Genomic DNA, 16,178 nt, shown 5'->3' on the forward strand with positions numbered 1-16,178 from the left:
CATTTTTTAAAAAGGAAGTAAAATATACGTGAACTTTAGAATAGAACCAACAATTTGCTTTTTGGTTACACCCAATGGCATCTTTCTTAATCACCTGAAAGAAATATGTTGTCTTATTTACTCATACTCAAAGACCATGACTAAACATAGATGAGAATTAAATAACTTCCCTGTATTGGTTAGGGTTTCCCAGAGAAATAGAACCAGTAGGATATACATATATACAGAGAAAAAGATTTATTATATGGAACTGGCTCACAGGATCATGGAAGCTGGCAAGTCCAAAATCTGTAGGGTGGTCAGCCAGGCTGCAGACTCAGGAGAGTTGTGCTTTAGATCTAGTCTGGAGGCCAAGAGAGCTAAAAGGTAGGCAAGGCGGAGACCCAGAAGAGCTGATATTCAGTTCTAGTGTAAAGACAGTCTGCTGTAGAACTGAAGAGCCATCCTTGCCCATGAAAGTAGGCTAGTGGAGAATTTCACTCGGGCGAGGTTGGTCTTTTTGTTCTGTTCAGGCCCTAACTGGATGGAGGGCCACCCATACATACTATAGAGGGCAGTCTGCTTTACTCAGAGTCCACTGATTTAAATGTTAATCTCACCCAAAGACACTTTTACAGGAACACAAGGAATAATGTTTGACCAAACATCTAGGCGCTCTGTGACCCAGCCACATTGACACATGGAATTAACTGTTACATTCTCCAACTGAGAATTGCTGGTTTGTAACTATGTTTTCCATGGTTAAGTAAAATATAATTTCTGTGATTTTATTTTCACTGGTGAGTTCAAGAAGTCCATGGTTTTATGAATTATTTCTACTTAATGACTTTTAAATTCCATACAAAGTTTATTGCTTTCTAGGTTGCTCTACTGTAGAAAGGACTTGAGGTGTGTGGACAGTCTGCTTTATAAATACAATGCGATTTTTGTAATGTTAACTATAACACATAGTTGAACTGCCTGGATTTAATAAGCAGCCAGTATTCTTTTTTTTTTATTTTTTTATTTTTTTTATTTTTTAATATATGAAATTTACTGTCAAATTGGTTTCCATACAACACCCAGTGCTCATCCCAAAAGGTGCCCTCCTCAATACCCATCACCCACCCTGCCCTCCCTCCCACCCTGCCCTCCCTCCCACCCCCCATCAACCCTCAGTTTGTTCTCAGTTTTTAACAGTCTCTTATGCTTTGGCTCTCTCCCACTCTAACCTTTTTTTTTTTTTTTTTTTTTTTCCTTCCCCTCCCCCATGGGTTTCTGTTATGTTTCTCAGGATCCACATAAGAGTGAAACCATATGGTATCTGTCTTTCTCTGTATGGCTTATTTCACTTAGCATCACACTCTCCAGTTCCATCCATGTTGCTACAAAAGGCCATATTTCATTTTTTCTCATTGCCACGTAGTATTCCATTGTGTATATAAACCACAATTTCTTTATCCATTCATCAGTTGATGGACATTTAGGCTCTTTCCATAATTTGGCTATTGTTGAGAGTGCCGCTATAAACATTGGGGTACAGGTGCCCCTATGCATCAGTACTCCTGTATCCCTTGGGTAAATTCCTAGCAGTGCTATTGCTGGGTCATAGGGTAGGTCTATTTTTAATTTTCTGAGGAACCTCCACACTGCTTTCCAGAGCGGAAGCAGCCAGTATTCTTAAGTCCTGGTTAGAATTAACTGTTTGTGGATTAAATATAATTTTAAATCCTACTGCATGTCATGTTATTTGGAATGGATAAAAACCAATACATACCACATTATGTATTTCTGTGAGAGAACACCTCCCCTCTCACCAATCTATAAAGTATTCTACAATATTATGCCCCTGAACTGTTCAGGAAATCTATTTTCTGTGCAATGTAGTTGTGTTGAACATTTGTAAGTTTGAATACAATAAGATATCTGTACTAAATGTTACAATTCAAGTGAAAATGTATAGTGCTTAACATTCAACAGCTAAATGAGTTGAAATTTTTGAAGAGTTGGGGATCAAGAATAGTAAACAACATTTAAAATAATGAGTAGAGGAGGGTCTCAGTTAGTTAAACATCCTTCTCCTGATTTTGGCTCAGGTCATGACCTCACAGTTAGTATGTCTGAGCTCCACATTGGGCTCTGCAGTGTCAGCATGGAGCCTGTTTGGGATTCTCTCTCTTCCTCTCTCTGCCCCTCCCCTGCTCGCGCATGCATATTTTCTCTCACTCTCTTGCTCTTTCTCAAAAATAAATAAATAAAAATTAAAAGACTTTACTATAATGAGTAAAGAAATGGATTATAATTTGGAAAACTATGACCTTTTTTGGATGACTTTTCAGAGTGAACGAAATGATAATTTAATCATCTTTTGAATAAGTTTGATTTGATTAGCGATAGCTGGTTTGATTTGTCAATATTGGGACTGATCCATACTGAAGAAGCAAATTTCTTCTTTCAAGATTTCAGATGGAAAGTAATTTGTATGTCTTGTGGTTGTTTCCAGCAACTCAGGACTTGTTATTACTGATGTAAATAAAAATCAAGTTTGTAATTAGAAAGCAAGCTGGTGAAAATAACCATAGTACATGACTTGACTTCTTGACAATCAGTTTTTGAGACTGAGAAAAGACAGTATCAGGAGCACTTTTGATTTGGGGATGAGAAAGAGGGTAAAGTGTTGGGACACGGAGGACTAGCCAGGAGGAACTTGGTTGCATGTCGCTGCATGTAACCACTTAGACCAGACGTGGGCACGCTATGCATAGGTCAGTCTAGTCCACTGCCTGTTTTGTAAATAAAGATTTACTAGAATATTGCCTTGCCTATTAATTTACCTGTTTGCCCATCAGAACAGCAAAGTTGAGTAGACAAATCAGTGACTTTTAGAATGGTTGTTTTTGTAATTACTAGATATATCTGGAATTTCAAAGGTTAATTTTATATTGTAGACTTTAAATACGTGGTTTTTGTTTGTTTTGGTGTGTGGATGTTTTGGTTTCAATGTTCTCACTGACTCACTTTTCCTGTATTTAGGAAGCTGAACAAGCAAGAACAGACTACTTCATTAGGACACTCTTACTTGAATTTCAAAATGTAAGTATTTTCCATTTAGAGACCGTTTCTAAGGAAATTTTTGAAGAGAAGGTATATAAATTGCATGCTATCTGGTCTTACATAGTTAACTAAAATAATTAGCAAATTTCCTTATGTAAAATAGTGAAGAAAATCAAAGTGTAATTTTTATTTAGTGTCTTGAGCCTTGAGCTTATCAAATTAAAGTAATATAAATCTTGACTTACTTAAAACAATTTTCCCTAAATTAAATTTATTGTATCTATTTGCCATAAATATTTTTTTCTCTATTACATTAAGCAGATTATAGCATTCTTTCCAAATTATTTACCCACTTTTGCTAGTTTACAACTTTTTAGACATAGATGAACCACCATCAAAGCTAAATCTTCATTTTGATATATATTGCTTTCACTTGACGCCCTTGACTTCCGTGTTTCAGAACTATATAAAATGATAATTGCTTGGGGCGGCTGGGTAGCTGAGTCAGTTAAGCATTCGCCTCTTGATTTGGGCTCAGATCATGATCTTGCAGTTCATAAGAATGAGCCCCTGCGTTGGGTTCTACACTGACAATGTGGAGCCTGCTTGGGATTCTCTCTCTCCCTCTGTCTCAAAATAAATAAATAAACGTTAAAAAAAAAATGATAAATGATAATTTTTCTAGGAAATCAAAAATTTGATGGACATTAGAAAATGCTATCAGCTTCTTCCAAGATCTCTGTATTTTTATTATCTTAATTTTTCAAGCCATTATGAACAATTAAGCATGGCCATCAAGTGCACAGTTGTTCCTCAACTGGTACATTTGAAACACACTTCCACAGCCTACCTTCCTTTTTACAAGTAGACATGGTTCCAGCACTCCATACTTTGAGAACCACTCATCTAAAATAAGGAAGTGGGTTTGGCATTGGACAAGTTTGTTTCTAATTTTCTTTTTCAGTTTAAATATCCTATTAGTTTTCTAATTACAATAGATTCAAACACTGTGCTTATGGTATATTGCTCATCCCTTTACTGTGGATTACCAAATAATATACATAGTGTTAGAGTTAACATGCATGCTCTGGAGATAAGAGTGCCTGAGTTCAGATCCTACATTTGTCACTTGCTGTGAAACATTAGGCACGTTATGTAATCTTTCTGTCTCAGTTTCCTTACCTATAAATCGTGGATACTATTAACAGTACCTTCCTCATAAAATTACATGGGGAATAAATAAATTGTTACATGTGAAGCCCTTAGATTAAGACTTGATGTATGATAGTCAATAAATATAGCCTATCATTTACTTTTTTAAGGCAGTGTTAAATACCACATAAAAACTTCAGAAATGACAGTAAAGTCAGATGTGCAGCTTTTCTGCATGCTTTAAAATTTGTAATGTCTTTTTATAATTGTTGAATTTCTGTTTTTTCTTGAAGGAATCTCGTAGGCTGTATCAGTTTCATTACGTGAACTGGCCAGATCATGATGTTCCCTCATCGTTTGATTCCATTCTGGACATGATAAGCTTAATGAGGAAATACCAAGAACATGAAGATGTGCCTATTTGTATTCATTGCAGGTACAAAAAATTTTTCCAAATATTTAAGTACTTTGGAATATAAGTGGCATTATAATATGGGTGATGTATGGTATTTTGAAACCTAATTTTTGGAATTACCAAATGAGATAGGTCATTATATGGGTTTCCAAATAGTAAAAGCTGTCTGAATCAGAGTTTTTCTTCTCTGAATTTTTATTTTACATTAGATTCTTCTAAAACACTTAGAATCCTACTACTTATTTCATAAAACTGCTATCAGTTTATCTCTTGAAGTGACTTTATCTGCATTCACATTTGTTATAAAGAGTAAATGAAATTTCCCAGACTCAGAAATTTACAGGTTAATTAAATAGTTCAAAGTTGGGTTTTTTTTGTTTTTTTTTTAGTGTAGACAGAACACCAAAGGTAGTTTTTCTTATCCAGTAGGTCTGATTGTAATGCCTATTAGTGTGTTGAAAAGGCTGCTGTGGGCCAGAAAGGGGACTTGCTGATGGGACATGTGGGAATCAATTAACAACTTGGTTAATTAAAAAAATATTTTTCTATAGTTAATTCAGTGGTTAGCTGACCATTCAGTTAAGTAGTTGAGTGTTTAAGAAGAAAAAAAAGTCCATTTAATTGTAGAAATTAAATTTGACTTGATTTCTTACAAGTTAGTTGAAATTATTTCTTGTGCTGTCATCGTTGCCCAGTGTATACAGCTCATGAATCCAATTTGATGTGAAGGTTTTCCTTTAAAAAAATAAATACACCATTTAATATTTTAATAGTCAAAATAGTATGTTAACTGTAGTGACTTAGAAAACAGAAAGAAAGAAAGAAAGAAAGAAAGAAAGAAAGAAAGAAAGAAAGAAAGAAAGAAAGAAAACACATACATAAAAGCAAGGAAATCACAATTCCAGTCGAGGTGAATTTCCTTTCCATGTATGTGCTGTATTTGTTACAGAATGTTTCTCCATGTAATTTGTCATGTACATTTTTCTAAATCATATAACTATTCTCTCTACAATTCATTATGACTGTGCTCTACTTTATATTTAACCTCCATTCCTTTATTATGCCCACCCCCATCCTTTTTCATGTATTTTAAACAGTAGTTTAAATGTCCACATGGCTAGTCTTCATGGCAAAATCTTTGAGCATATCGGTAATTACTTCATTAAGATAGATCTCTATAAATGAGATTTTTAAGTCAAAGGGCATGAACATTTTTATGCTTTTAATACATATTTTATATTCTGTTATCCATAAAGTTGATGCTAATTATAATTAGCTAGTTTGTGGGAGTGCCTATTTTCCTATATTCTTCCCAGTACTATTAATTTTTTGTTTGTTTGATTTAATGCCTGTATGACAGGCAAGCTTTTTGTTCATTTTTTTTGTCTTGGTAGTTTATATTCTTTTGTGAATTTATTTGTATACTTTGCCAATTGTTTTAAAGCAGGCATTCATCTCTTAGTTATGTGATAAATTCTTTACATATCTTTATATATTGAGATTGTTAGCTCTTAGTCATGTTGTAAGTAGCATGGTTTTTCATGGTTTTTATTCTGCTTATATTTTGCCACACATAAGTTTGAAATTGTTATGTAGTCAGAGTTGTGAGTCTTCATTTATGATTTCTGTCCATTGAGATATGCTTAGAAAAAGTCCATCTGTAACAGTAGTGCATAAACTACCCTTTTAGCACTTCTGTAGGTTTTTTTATAAACATATTTTTAATCTATCTGGAATTTTTTTAATAATTAAGGTATGAGGTAAGAATCTAGCTTTTGCTGTTGTTAGGCTCACTTTCCCTCTACCATTTATTGAATGGTCTAATCTTTCCCGTTTCATGGGAGAATCCACCACTATGTAATACCTACATATACTCAGATCTGTTTCTAAATTTTGTATTGTGTTTCATCAGTCTGGTTGTGTGTATCTTTGTAAGGTTACACTTTTAACCATAAAGTTTTAAATATATGTCATTTAGCCCCTAGTAATTCTTAACTTAAAATTCTAGAAATATTTTGCTATGAAGAATTGATAAATGTATCAACAGTTAAAAATTAGTATTATTGATGTCTTTTAAGAGCTTTTTAAAAATCATACTAAGTTGTTTATAAATTTACTTTATCAGGAATTTTCACATGACATGTTTGACAAACTACTGATATTTCTAAAGGTTTCAAAATTTAAATGCTGCCTAACTTTTTTCCTGCCTAAAAATGATTCTGGTGATGTTAGTAATGTCTTTAATTACTCAGAGTGATTCTCAGTCCTAAGATGCATGTCTCCTGTCTCCCTCTAGTTGAGAATCAATTGCTGTAAAGTACTCTTGTCATGTTTTAAAATGTAAAAACCTGCAGAATTTTACTTACGTTCTCCAGGTTCTGTTAGTTCCGTAGAAGATGAAAGTACATCACTGGTCTTTTGTTATTTTGGTCACTTTGTTCTTTTGTTGAAATCACTGCTGGAGTTCAAACCAGTTTCTAGGGCTTGTATTCTTTGTCTTTCCTATACCTTTTGCAGATTGAAATGATGTGTTGTTTCTTCCTCTACTGTAAGGCATCAGAACCATGTTGGACATGAAATAAAATTATCTCTGTGAGTTATTATGTTAGCTAGACAAGATTTTCTGAGTTAGAATTAGACTTACAAAATGAAGGCTGCTGGGTCATCTGTGAATCACATAGGTAATTTTTGAATCTTGGAAGTTCCCCAAATTTAATAAAAACCAGGTATAAATGCTAATGTTAAAGATGTTAAGTTGTAGTCTGTTTACTAAAATGGTAGAATTTTGTCATATTTCTAAATGATTTTTTTGCTTCTGAAAACTAACATGTTCATCCACATTTAGTTTCTAATTCTTTTATAACAAAAATGAAATTGTTCTTTCAAACTTTACAGTGCAGGCTGTGGAAGAACAGGTGCCATTTGTGCCATAGATTATACATGGAATTTACTAAAAGCTGGGGTAAGAATAATTTTTATATAGCATTATGTCCAATTGATCTATTATTATTTTCAAACTTAATGATTAATTTCTGTAAATTATAGATTGTGTTGTTATACATGTTGCTTTTTTAGAAGTAGCTTTACTATGTAAGAAATAAAGGTAATGGAACTGAAAAAGGAAGGCATAAATGATGCATATTACCTTGAGATAATGCACAGGGCAGAAAGGTAGACATGTTGCCTCCTGGTTGATCTATGTGAATTGATACCTACATTAAGAATGTAAACTCTGCGTTGACTTTTCCAAATACAGAATCTTCATTGCCTTTTATATTCTAGGTATAAATGTAACCAATTTTATAAATATTTATGCCTAAGTGGATACACAGTATAGTGGTTAAGGATGCTGACTCTGGAGCCAAATTGCCCAGATTAAAATTCCTGCTCTGTCATTTACTAGCTTTGGGATTTTGGTCAAATTACTTCATTTCATTGTGCCTCCATGTTTTCAACTGAAAAATGGGGTCATAATATTAATAACTCATAAGGAATAAGTTAACCTTTCTAAAATTCTTTAGAACTGTGGGTGTCTTGGGACACCTGGGTAGCTCAGTTGGTTAAGCGTCAGACTTTAGCTCAGGTCATGATCTCAGGGTTCGTGAATTAAAGCCCCGCATCAGGCTTTCTGCTGTCAGCACAGAGCCTGCTTTAGATCCTCTGTTCCCCTCTCTGCCCGACCCCCGCTTGTGCTCTCTCTCTCAAAAATAAACAAACAAATAAAAAAGAACGTGGGTGTCCTGTAGTACGTGCTCATTTCAATGTTAGTTTTCATTACAATTGCTGTTACTGTTTTACTACCACTACTCATTCCGAGAAACTGTGTTTAATACTTTGGAGGATATACAGGTAAATAAAACACAGCCCTTATTACAGATTTGAAAAACTTAAGTTGTCCCTATTGTATGTAGATTTGGTTCCTTTGCTGGTTCTATAGTATGTTCATTTTCTATGCATTAGGGAGAGGTTTTTAATTCTTTATAGCTTTTTAAAAAATTATTTTTGGGAGCCTGTCTGGGTGGCTCAGTCAGTTAAGCCTCCAACTTTGGCTCAGGTCAGGATCTCATGGTTCATGGGTTCAAGCCCCGTGTCGGGCTCTGCTGACAGCTCAGAGCCTGAAGCCTGCTTCAGATTCTCTCTCTCTCTCTCTCTCTCTCTCTCTCTTTCTCTCTCTCTTTCTCTCTCTCTTTCTCTCTCTCTCTCTCCACCTGCTCCTTCCCTGCTGGTTCTCGGTCTCTGTCTCTCAAAAATAAATAAATGTTAAAAAAATTTTTTTGTATTGTTTTTTTAAGTAAATGCTGTACCCAACATGGGGCTTGAACTTAGAACCCCAAGATCAAGGGTTGTATGTTCCATCAACTAAGCCAGGCTCCCCCCCCCCCCCCCAAAATTTTTTTTAATTTTATATTTTAGGTAATCTCTATACCCAACATGGGGCTTGAACTCACAACCTTGAGATCAAGAGTCACATACTCCACTGATTGAGCCAGCCAGGCACCCCCCTTTATAGCTTTATAGTGTATGTTTCTGTGAATATTTCAATCTGTATCTTGTATAAAATAGGATTAATAAAATATTTAGGTTTTTTTTCCTTCTTTCTGCCCTCTATTCTTTCTCTTTTTCCTCCTGCCTTCTTTCCATTTTAAACTCTTGCTTAGGGAATATTTAAATTTAAAATTTTCCTCAAAAGCTGTCTAGGATTAAATTTTATTTTTGTATTCCTCAAAAATTGTAATCATCTCCTGATAGTCGAAATGAAGATTTTTAAATGAACAAAATTTAACTAGGATTCTAACCCATTTTAACATAAAAGTGAAAGATTAAAATTGAGATGGAAACAGGCATATAGATAAATGCCAGTAAGCAAAATAAATAACTGGTCATCTCAGAAGTTGTGTATTTTGAACATAGTCCTCATTTGACTGTGTTTGGCTTAACATAGGGTAAATCTTCTGTCTTAGGTTAGGACTTGATGTAAAAATCTTCTGATGTTATATAAAGACTCTCAAGCAGTAAGCCTGGGAATCTTTTTTTTTTTTAGTAGTTTTTTTTTTTTTTTTTTAATGTTTATTCATTTTTGAGAGACAGAGTGTAAGTGGGGCAGAGAGAGAGGGAGACACAGAATCTGAAGCAGGTTCCAGGGTTTGGGCTGTCAGCTCAGAGCCCGACGCAGGGCTTGAACCCAGGAACTGTGAGATCATGGCCTGAGCTGAAGTCAGATGCTTAACCAACTGAGCCACTCAGGCGCCCCATGCCTGGGAATCATTTTTAATTCTTTTTCCTTATCACTTCAAAATATTCTTGGTGATTACCAAGTTCTAATAGTTCTACCTCAGAAATGTGCCTCAAATCTGCTTTTTAAAAACTCCTTCAGTAAACTACTACCAGTTTGTCCCCTTTTCAGACTCTTGTCCTCCATGCTGCAAAAGTAGACATATGTATATCAAATCTCCTCATGTCTGTGCTACCTATTATAGTAGTTCTAATTCCAGGTGTACCAAGAATTGTCTGGGATATTTCACAGTCTCTAGAGACACAGCTGAGGGATCTGTATTTTTACCAAATTTCTTAGCTGGTCCTTATGTAGCCAGCACAGGGAACAGTGGCCTGTAGAATGAGTTCAAATTTTATTGTTTACAGTCTGATCCCAGGTAGCCTTACCTTCTTTCCTCCTTGAATACTTCTCCTTCTTTCACTTTTAGGCTATCTCCACATCAAGCTTCTCAATTCCTGAAATAGAGTATATATTTAATCTGCTGTGCTTATGTATATTTCCTTCACTTTTCATTCCACACACCAATCAGAGTTAGTTACAGCATTTGTATTCCCACTGAACTATGATTTTGCCTTGGCTGGATATTTATTTGTTCACATATCTCACCAGCTTGACTGCCGAGGGTCAAGATTAGCTTTGTATATCCACAATGCCAAGAAGAGTGTCTGAAGGATGGTAGGTAGTTCTCAGTACATGTTTTCACTCATCCAGTATGTATATAAGGTCTGTTTGAAAAGTTGAAGGTCTATATGAAAGAGAGTTGATGTATTAAATTCTTTGTTTCAGAAAATACCAGAGGAATTCAATGTATTTAATTTAATACAAGAAATGAGAACACAAAGGCATTCTGCAGTACAAACTAAGGTATAGTTTTTTGTTTTACTTTATAAACTGTATTTTTATAAATGTCTTCTTGTTTTGTTTTTTGTTTTTTAACATCTTTTCCCTTGTTTAATATTTCATCTCCATAATAGGAGCAGTATGAGCTTGTTCACAGAGCAATTGCCCAACTGTTTGAAAAACAGCTACAACTGTATGAAATTCATGGAGCCCAGAAAATTGCTGATGGAGTGGTAGGTGTTCTTGGCCTATTAAATTTAGAAAACTTTTCTTTATATTTTTCAGCTTTCTTTTTTTAGGGTAATCTCTACACCCAGCATAGGCTCAAACTTAGTAACTCCGAGATCAAGAGTTGCATGCTCTATGGACTGAGCCATCCAGGTGCCCCAAAAACTTTTACTTTTTAACCAAGATGTAATGCTTAGCTTTTTAATTGTCATCTTGTGTTTTATCTAACATAATATCCATGACAATTATTTTCATTTTTTTGTTAACTCCTTTCCTTCTTCCTATTTGAATCTCTCTATTGTAATGGATATTTATGGACTCCATAACCAGCTAAATAATTTTCTGTAGAATATAGCTAGGAAAGTTGATCTTATATCAAAAATCATTACTGTTTCAAGTATAAATTACTTTTAAGAAGTTAACTAGGGGCACCTGGGTGGCTCAGTCACTTGCATGTCCGACTCTTGATTTTGGCTCAGGTCATGATCCCAGGGTTGTGAAATCAAGCCCTATGTCAGGTTCTGCAATGAGCATGGAGCCTACTTAAGAACCTCAGTGTCTGTCTGTCTCTCTCTCTCTGCCTGTCTCTCCCTCTGTCCTTCTCTCTTTCCCTCTGCCCCTCTCTCCCACTCATGCTCTAAAAAATAAAAATAAAAAAATTTTTAAATTAACTATTGTTCTCCTTTTCTACCCCCACCTAAGTAATTATAAGTTGATTCTACATGAATTGTATTTTGTTCTTGGTCATAATATATAGTTTTATAGTTAATTTTGTACAGGCTTTTTAATGAAGTAGAATTGGAGTGCTACAATTAAGTCCCTTTTTGGCATGTGTTTATTAGTTCGATGTCATTTTAGCTTTTTTTTTTTAAACCTAAATATTAAAGTTTTATTTTTTTATTTTTTTTAATTTTTAATTTTTATTTTTCTAATATATGAAATTTATTGTCAAACTGGTTTCCATACAACACCCAGTGCTCATCCCAAAAGGTGCCCTCTTCAGTGCCCATCACCTACCCTTCCCTCCCTCCCACCCCCCCATCAACCCTCAGTTTGTTCTCAGTTTTTAACAGTCTCTTATGCTTTGGCTCTCTCCCACTCTAACATTTTTTTTTTCTTCCCCTCCCCCATGGGATTCTGTTAAGTTTTTCAGGATCCACATAAGAGTGAAAACATATGGTATCTGTCTTTCTCTGTATGGCTTATTTCACTTAGCATCACACTCTCCAGTTCCATCCACATTGCTACAAAGGGCCATATTTCGTTCTTTCTCATTGCCACGTAGTACTCCATTGTGTATATAAACTATAATTTCTTTATCCATTCATCAGTTGATGGACATTTAGGCTTTTTGCACAATTTGGCTATTGTTGAGAGTGCTGCTATAAACACTGGGGTACAAGTGCCCCTATGCATCAGTACTCCTGTATCCCTTGGGTAAATTCCTAGCAGTGCTATTGCTGGGTCATAGGGTAGGTCTATTTTTTTTTGAGGAACCTCCATACTGTTTTCCAGAGTGGCTGCACCAGTTTGCATTCCCACCAACAGTGCAAGAGGGTTCCCGTTTCTCCACATCCTCTCCAGCATCTATAGTCTCCTGATTTGTTCATTTTGGCCACTCTGACTGGCGTGAGGTGATATCTGAGTGTGGTTTTGATTTGTATTTCCCTGATGAGGAGCGATGTTGAGCATCATTTCATGTGCCTGTTGGCCATCTGGATGTCTTCTTTAGAGAAATGTCTATTCATGTTTTCTTCCCATTTCTTCACTGGGTTATTTGTTTTTCGGGTGTGGAGTTTGGTGAGCTCTTTATAGATTTTGGATACTAGCCCTTTGTCCGATATGTCATTTGCAAATATCTTTTGTTGGTTGCCTTTTAGTTTTGTTGGTTGTTTCCTTTGCTGTGCAGAAGCTTTTTATCTTCATGAGGTCCCAGTAGTTCATTTTTGCTTTTAATTCCTTTGCCTTTGGGGATGTGTCAAGTAAGAAATTACTGCGGCTGAGGTCAGAGAGGTCTTTTCCTGCTTTCTTCTCTAGGGTTTTGATGGTTTCCTGTCTCACATTCAGATCCTTTATCCATTTTGAGTTTATTTTTGTGAATGGTGTAAGAAAGTGGTCTAGTTTCATTCTTCTGCATGTTGCTGTCCAGTTCTCCCAGCACCATTTGTTAAAGAGACTGTCTTTTTTCCATTGGATGTTCTTTCCTGCTTTGTCAAAGATGAGTTGGCCATACTTTTGTGGATCTAGTTCTGGGGTTTCTATTCTATTCCATTGGTCTATGTGTCTGTTTTTGTGCCAATATCATGCTGTCTTGATGATTACAGCTTTGTAGTAGAGGCTAAAGTCTGGGATTGTGATGCCTCCTACTTTGGTCTTCTTCTTCAAAATTACTTTGGCTATTCGGGACCTTTTGTGGTTCCATATGAATTTTAGGATTCCGTGTTCTAGCTTCAATTTTGATTGGGATTGCATTGAATGTGTAGATAGCTTTGGGTAGTGTTGACATTTTGACAATATTTATTCTTCCAATCCATGAGCACAGATTGTTTTTCCATTTCTTTATATCTTCTTCAATTTCCTTCATAAGCTTTCTATAGTTTTCAGCATACAGATCTTTTACATCTTTGGTTACATATTCCTAGGTATTTTATGCTTCTTGGTGCAACTGTGAATGGGATCAGTTTCTTTATTTGTCTTTCTGTTGCTTCATTGTTAGTGTATAAGAATGCAACTGATTTCTGTACATTGATTTTGTATCCTGCGACTTTGCTGAATTCATGTATCAGTTCTAGCAGACTTTTGGTGGAGTCTATCAGATTTTCCATGTATAATATCATGTCATCTGCAAAAAGTGAAAGCTTGACTTCATCTTTGCCAATTTTGATGCCTTTGATTTCCTTTTGTTGTCTGATTGCTGATGCTGGCACTTCCAACACAACAGCGGCGAGAGTGGACATCCCTGTCGTGTTCCTGATCTCAGGGGGAAAGCTCTCACTTTTTCCCTGTTGAGGATGATATTAGCTGTGGGCTTTTCATAAATGGCTTTTATGATGTTTAAGTATGTTCCTTCTGTCCCGACTTTCTCGAGGGTTTTTATTAAGAAAGGATGCTGAATTTTGTTAAATGCCTTTTCTGTATCGACTGACAGGATCATATGGTTCTTACCTTTTCTTTTATTAATGTGATGTATCACGTTGATTGATTTGTGAATGTTGAACCAGCCCTGCATCCCAGGAATGAATCCCACTTGATCATGGTGAATAATTCTTTTTATAAGCTGTTGAATTCGATTTGCTAGTATCTTATTGAGAATTTTTGCATCCATATTCATCAGGGATATTGGCCTGTAGTTCTCTTTTTTTTTTTACTGGGTCTCTGTCTGGTTTAGGAATCAAGGTAATACTGGCTTCAGAGAATGAGTCTGGAAGTTTTCCTTCCCTTTCTATTTTTTGGAATAGCTTAAGAAGGATAGGTATTATCTCTGCGTTAAATGTCTGGTAGAATTCCCCAGGGAAGCCATCTGGTCCTGGACTCTTATTGGGAGATTTTTGATAACTGATTCAATTTCTTCGCTGGTTATGGGTCTGTTCAAGCTTTCTGTTCCCTCCTGTTTGAGTTTTGGAAGTGTGTGGGTGTTTAGGAATTTGTCCATTTCTTCCAGGTTGTCCAGGTTGTTGGCATATAATTTTTCATGGTATTCCCTGAGAATTGCTTGTATTTCTGAGGGATTGGTTGTAATAATTCCATTTTAATTCATGATTTTATTTGGGTCATCTCCCTTTTCTTTTTGAGAAGCCTGGCTAGAGGTTTGTCAATTTTATTTATTTTTTCAAGAAACCAACTCTTGGTTTCATTGATCTGCTCTACAGTTTTTTTAGATTCTATATTGTTTATTTCTGCTCTGATCTTTATTATTTCTCTTCTTCTGCTGGGTTTGGGGTGTCTTTGCTGCTCTGCTTCTATTTCCTTTAGGTGTGCTGTTAGATTTTGTATTTGGGATTTTTCTTGTTTCTTGAGATAGGCCTGGATTGCAATGTATTTTCCTCTCAGGACTGCCTTTGCTGCATCCCAAAGCCATTTGGATTGTTGTATTTTCATTTTCGTTTGTTTCCATATATTTTTTAATTTCTTCTCTAATTGCCTGGTTGACCCACTCATTCGTTAGTAGGGTGTTCTTTAACCTCCATGCTTTTGGAGGTTTTCCAGACTTTTTCCTGTGGTTGATTTCAAGCTTCATTGCATTGTGGTCCAAAAGTATGCATGGTATGTATGATCTCAATTCTTGTATACTTATGAAGGGCTGTTTTGTGACCCAGTATGTGATCTATCTTGGAGAATGTTCCATGTGCACTCGAGAAGAAAGTATATTCTGTTGCTTTGGGATGCAGAGTTCTAAATATATCTGTCAAGTCCATCTGATCCAATGTATCATTCAGGGCCCTTGTTTCTTTATTGACCTTGTGTCTAGATGATCTATCCATTGTTGTAAGTGGGGTATTAAAGTCCCCTGAAATTACCACATTCTTGTCAATAAGTTTGCTTATGTTTGTGAGTAATTGTTTTATATATTTGGGCATCCCGTATTCGGCGCATAGACATTTATAATTGTTAGTTCTTCTTGATGGGTAGACCCTGTAATTATTATATAATGCCCTTCTTTATCTCTTGTTACAGCCTTTAAAGTCTAGTTTGTCTAAATATGGCTACTCCAGCTCTCTTTTGACTTCCAGTAGCATGATAAATAGTTCTCCATCCCCTCACTTTCAATCTGAAAGTGTCCTCAGGTCTAAAATGAGTCTCTTGTAGACAGCAAATAGATGGGTCTTGTTTTTTTAATCCATTCTGATACCCTATATCTTTTGGTTGGTGCGTTTAGTCCATTTACATTCAGTGTTATTATAGAAAGGTATGGGTTTAGAATCATTGTGACATCTGTATGTTTCATACTTGTAGCGATGTCTCTGGTACTTTGTCTCACAGGATCCCCCTTAGGATCTCTTGTAGGGCTGGTTTAGTGGTGATGAATCCTTCAGTTTTGGTTTGTTTGGGAAGACCTTTATGTCTCCCATTCTAAATGACAGATTTGCTGGATAGAGGATTCTCGGCTGCATATTTTTTTCTGTTCATCACATTGAAGATTTCCTGCCATTCCTTTCTGGCCTGCCAAGTTTCGGTAGAGAGATTGGTCACGAGTCTTATCGGTCTCCCTTTATATGTTAGAGCACGTTTATCCCT

The 16,178-nt window shown here is 35.7% G+C and overlaps 1 protein-coding gene and 1 long non-coding RNA gene across 9 annotated transcripts in view; one reads left to right on the forward strand and one right to left on the reverse strand.

Annotated features, from left to right (window-relative positions):
• The window catches only part of PTPN12 (protein tyrosine phosphatase non-receptor type 12), a 103,669-nt gene that overhangs the window by 60,564 nt on the left and 26,927 nt on the right, over nucleotides 1-16,178 (forward strand). For both annotated transcript variants that reach the window (XM_019451282.2, XM_019451283.2), the window contains 5 exons: nucleotides 3,013-3,072; nucleotides 4,479-4,621; nucleotides 7,496-7,562; nucleotides 10,662-10,739; nucleotides 10,850-10,948. In XM_019451282.2, coding sequence (XP_019306827.1) covers nucleotides 3,013-3,072; nucleotides 4,479-4,621; nucleotides 7,496-7,562; nucleotides 10,662-10,739; nucleotides 10,850-10,948 — 447 coding nt within the window. The remainder of the gene's footprint in view (nucleotides 1-3,012; nucleotides 3,073-4,478; nucleotides 4,622-7,495; nucleotides 7,563-10,661; nucleotides 10,740-10,849; nucleotides 10,949-16,178) is intronic.
• The window catches only part of LOC109268139 (uncharacterized), a 152,792-nt gene that overhangs the window by 50,012 nt on the left and 86,602 nt on the right, over nucleotides 1-16,178 (reverse strand). For 2 of the 7 annotated variants that reach the window (XR_008420510.1, XR_002080486.2), the window contains 2 exons: nucleotides 10,262-10,330; nucleotides 4,964-5,335 (listed from right to left, as the gene is read on the reverse strand). This is a non-coding gene — a long non-coding RNA (uncharacterized LOC109268139). Of the gene's footprint in view, nucleotides 1-4,963; nucleotides 7,147-10,261; nucleotides 10,331-10,481; nucleotides 10,621-16,178 lie in introns of those variants that run through there. The other 5 variants (XR_008420508.1, XR_008420507.1, XR_008420506.1 and 2 more) reach the window with 5 other exon arrangements.

The sequence above is a fragment of the Panthera pardus genome, unplaced genomic scaffold (genome assembly GCF_024362965.1).
Source record: "Panthera pardus isolate Hobbes unplaced genomic scaffold, ASM2436296v1 HiC_scaffold_8, whole genome shotgun sequence".
NCBI classification, from domain to species: Eukaryota; Metazoa; Chordata; class Mammalia; order Carnivora; family Felidae; genus Panthera; species Panthera pardus.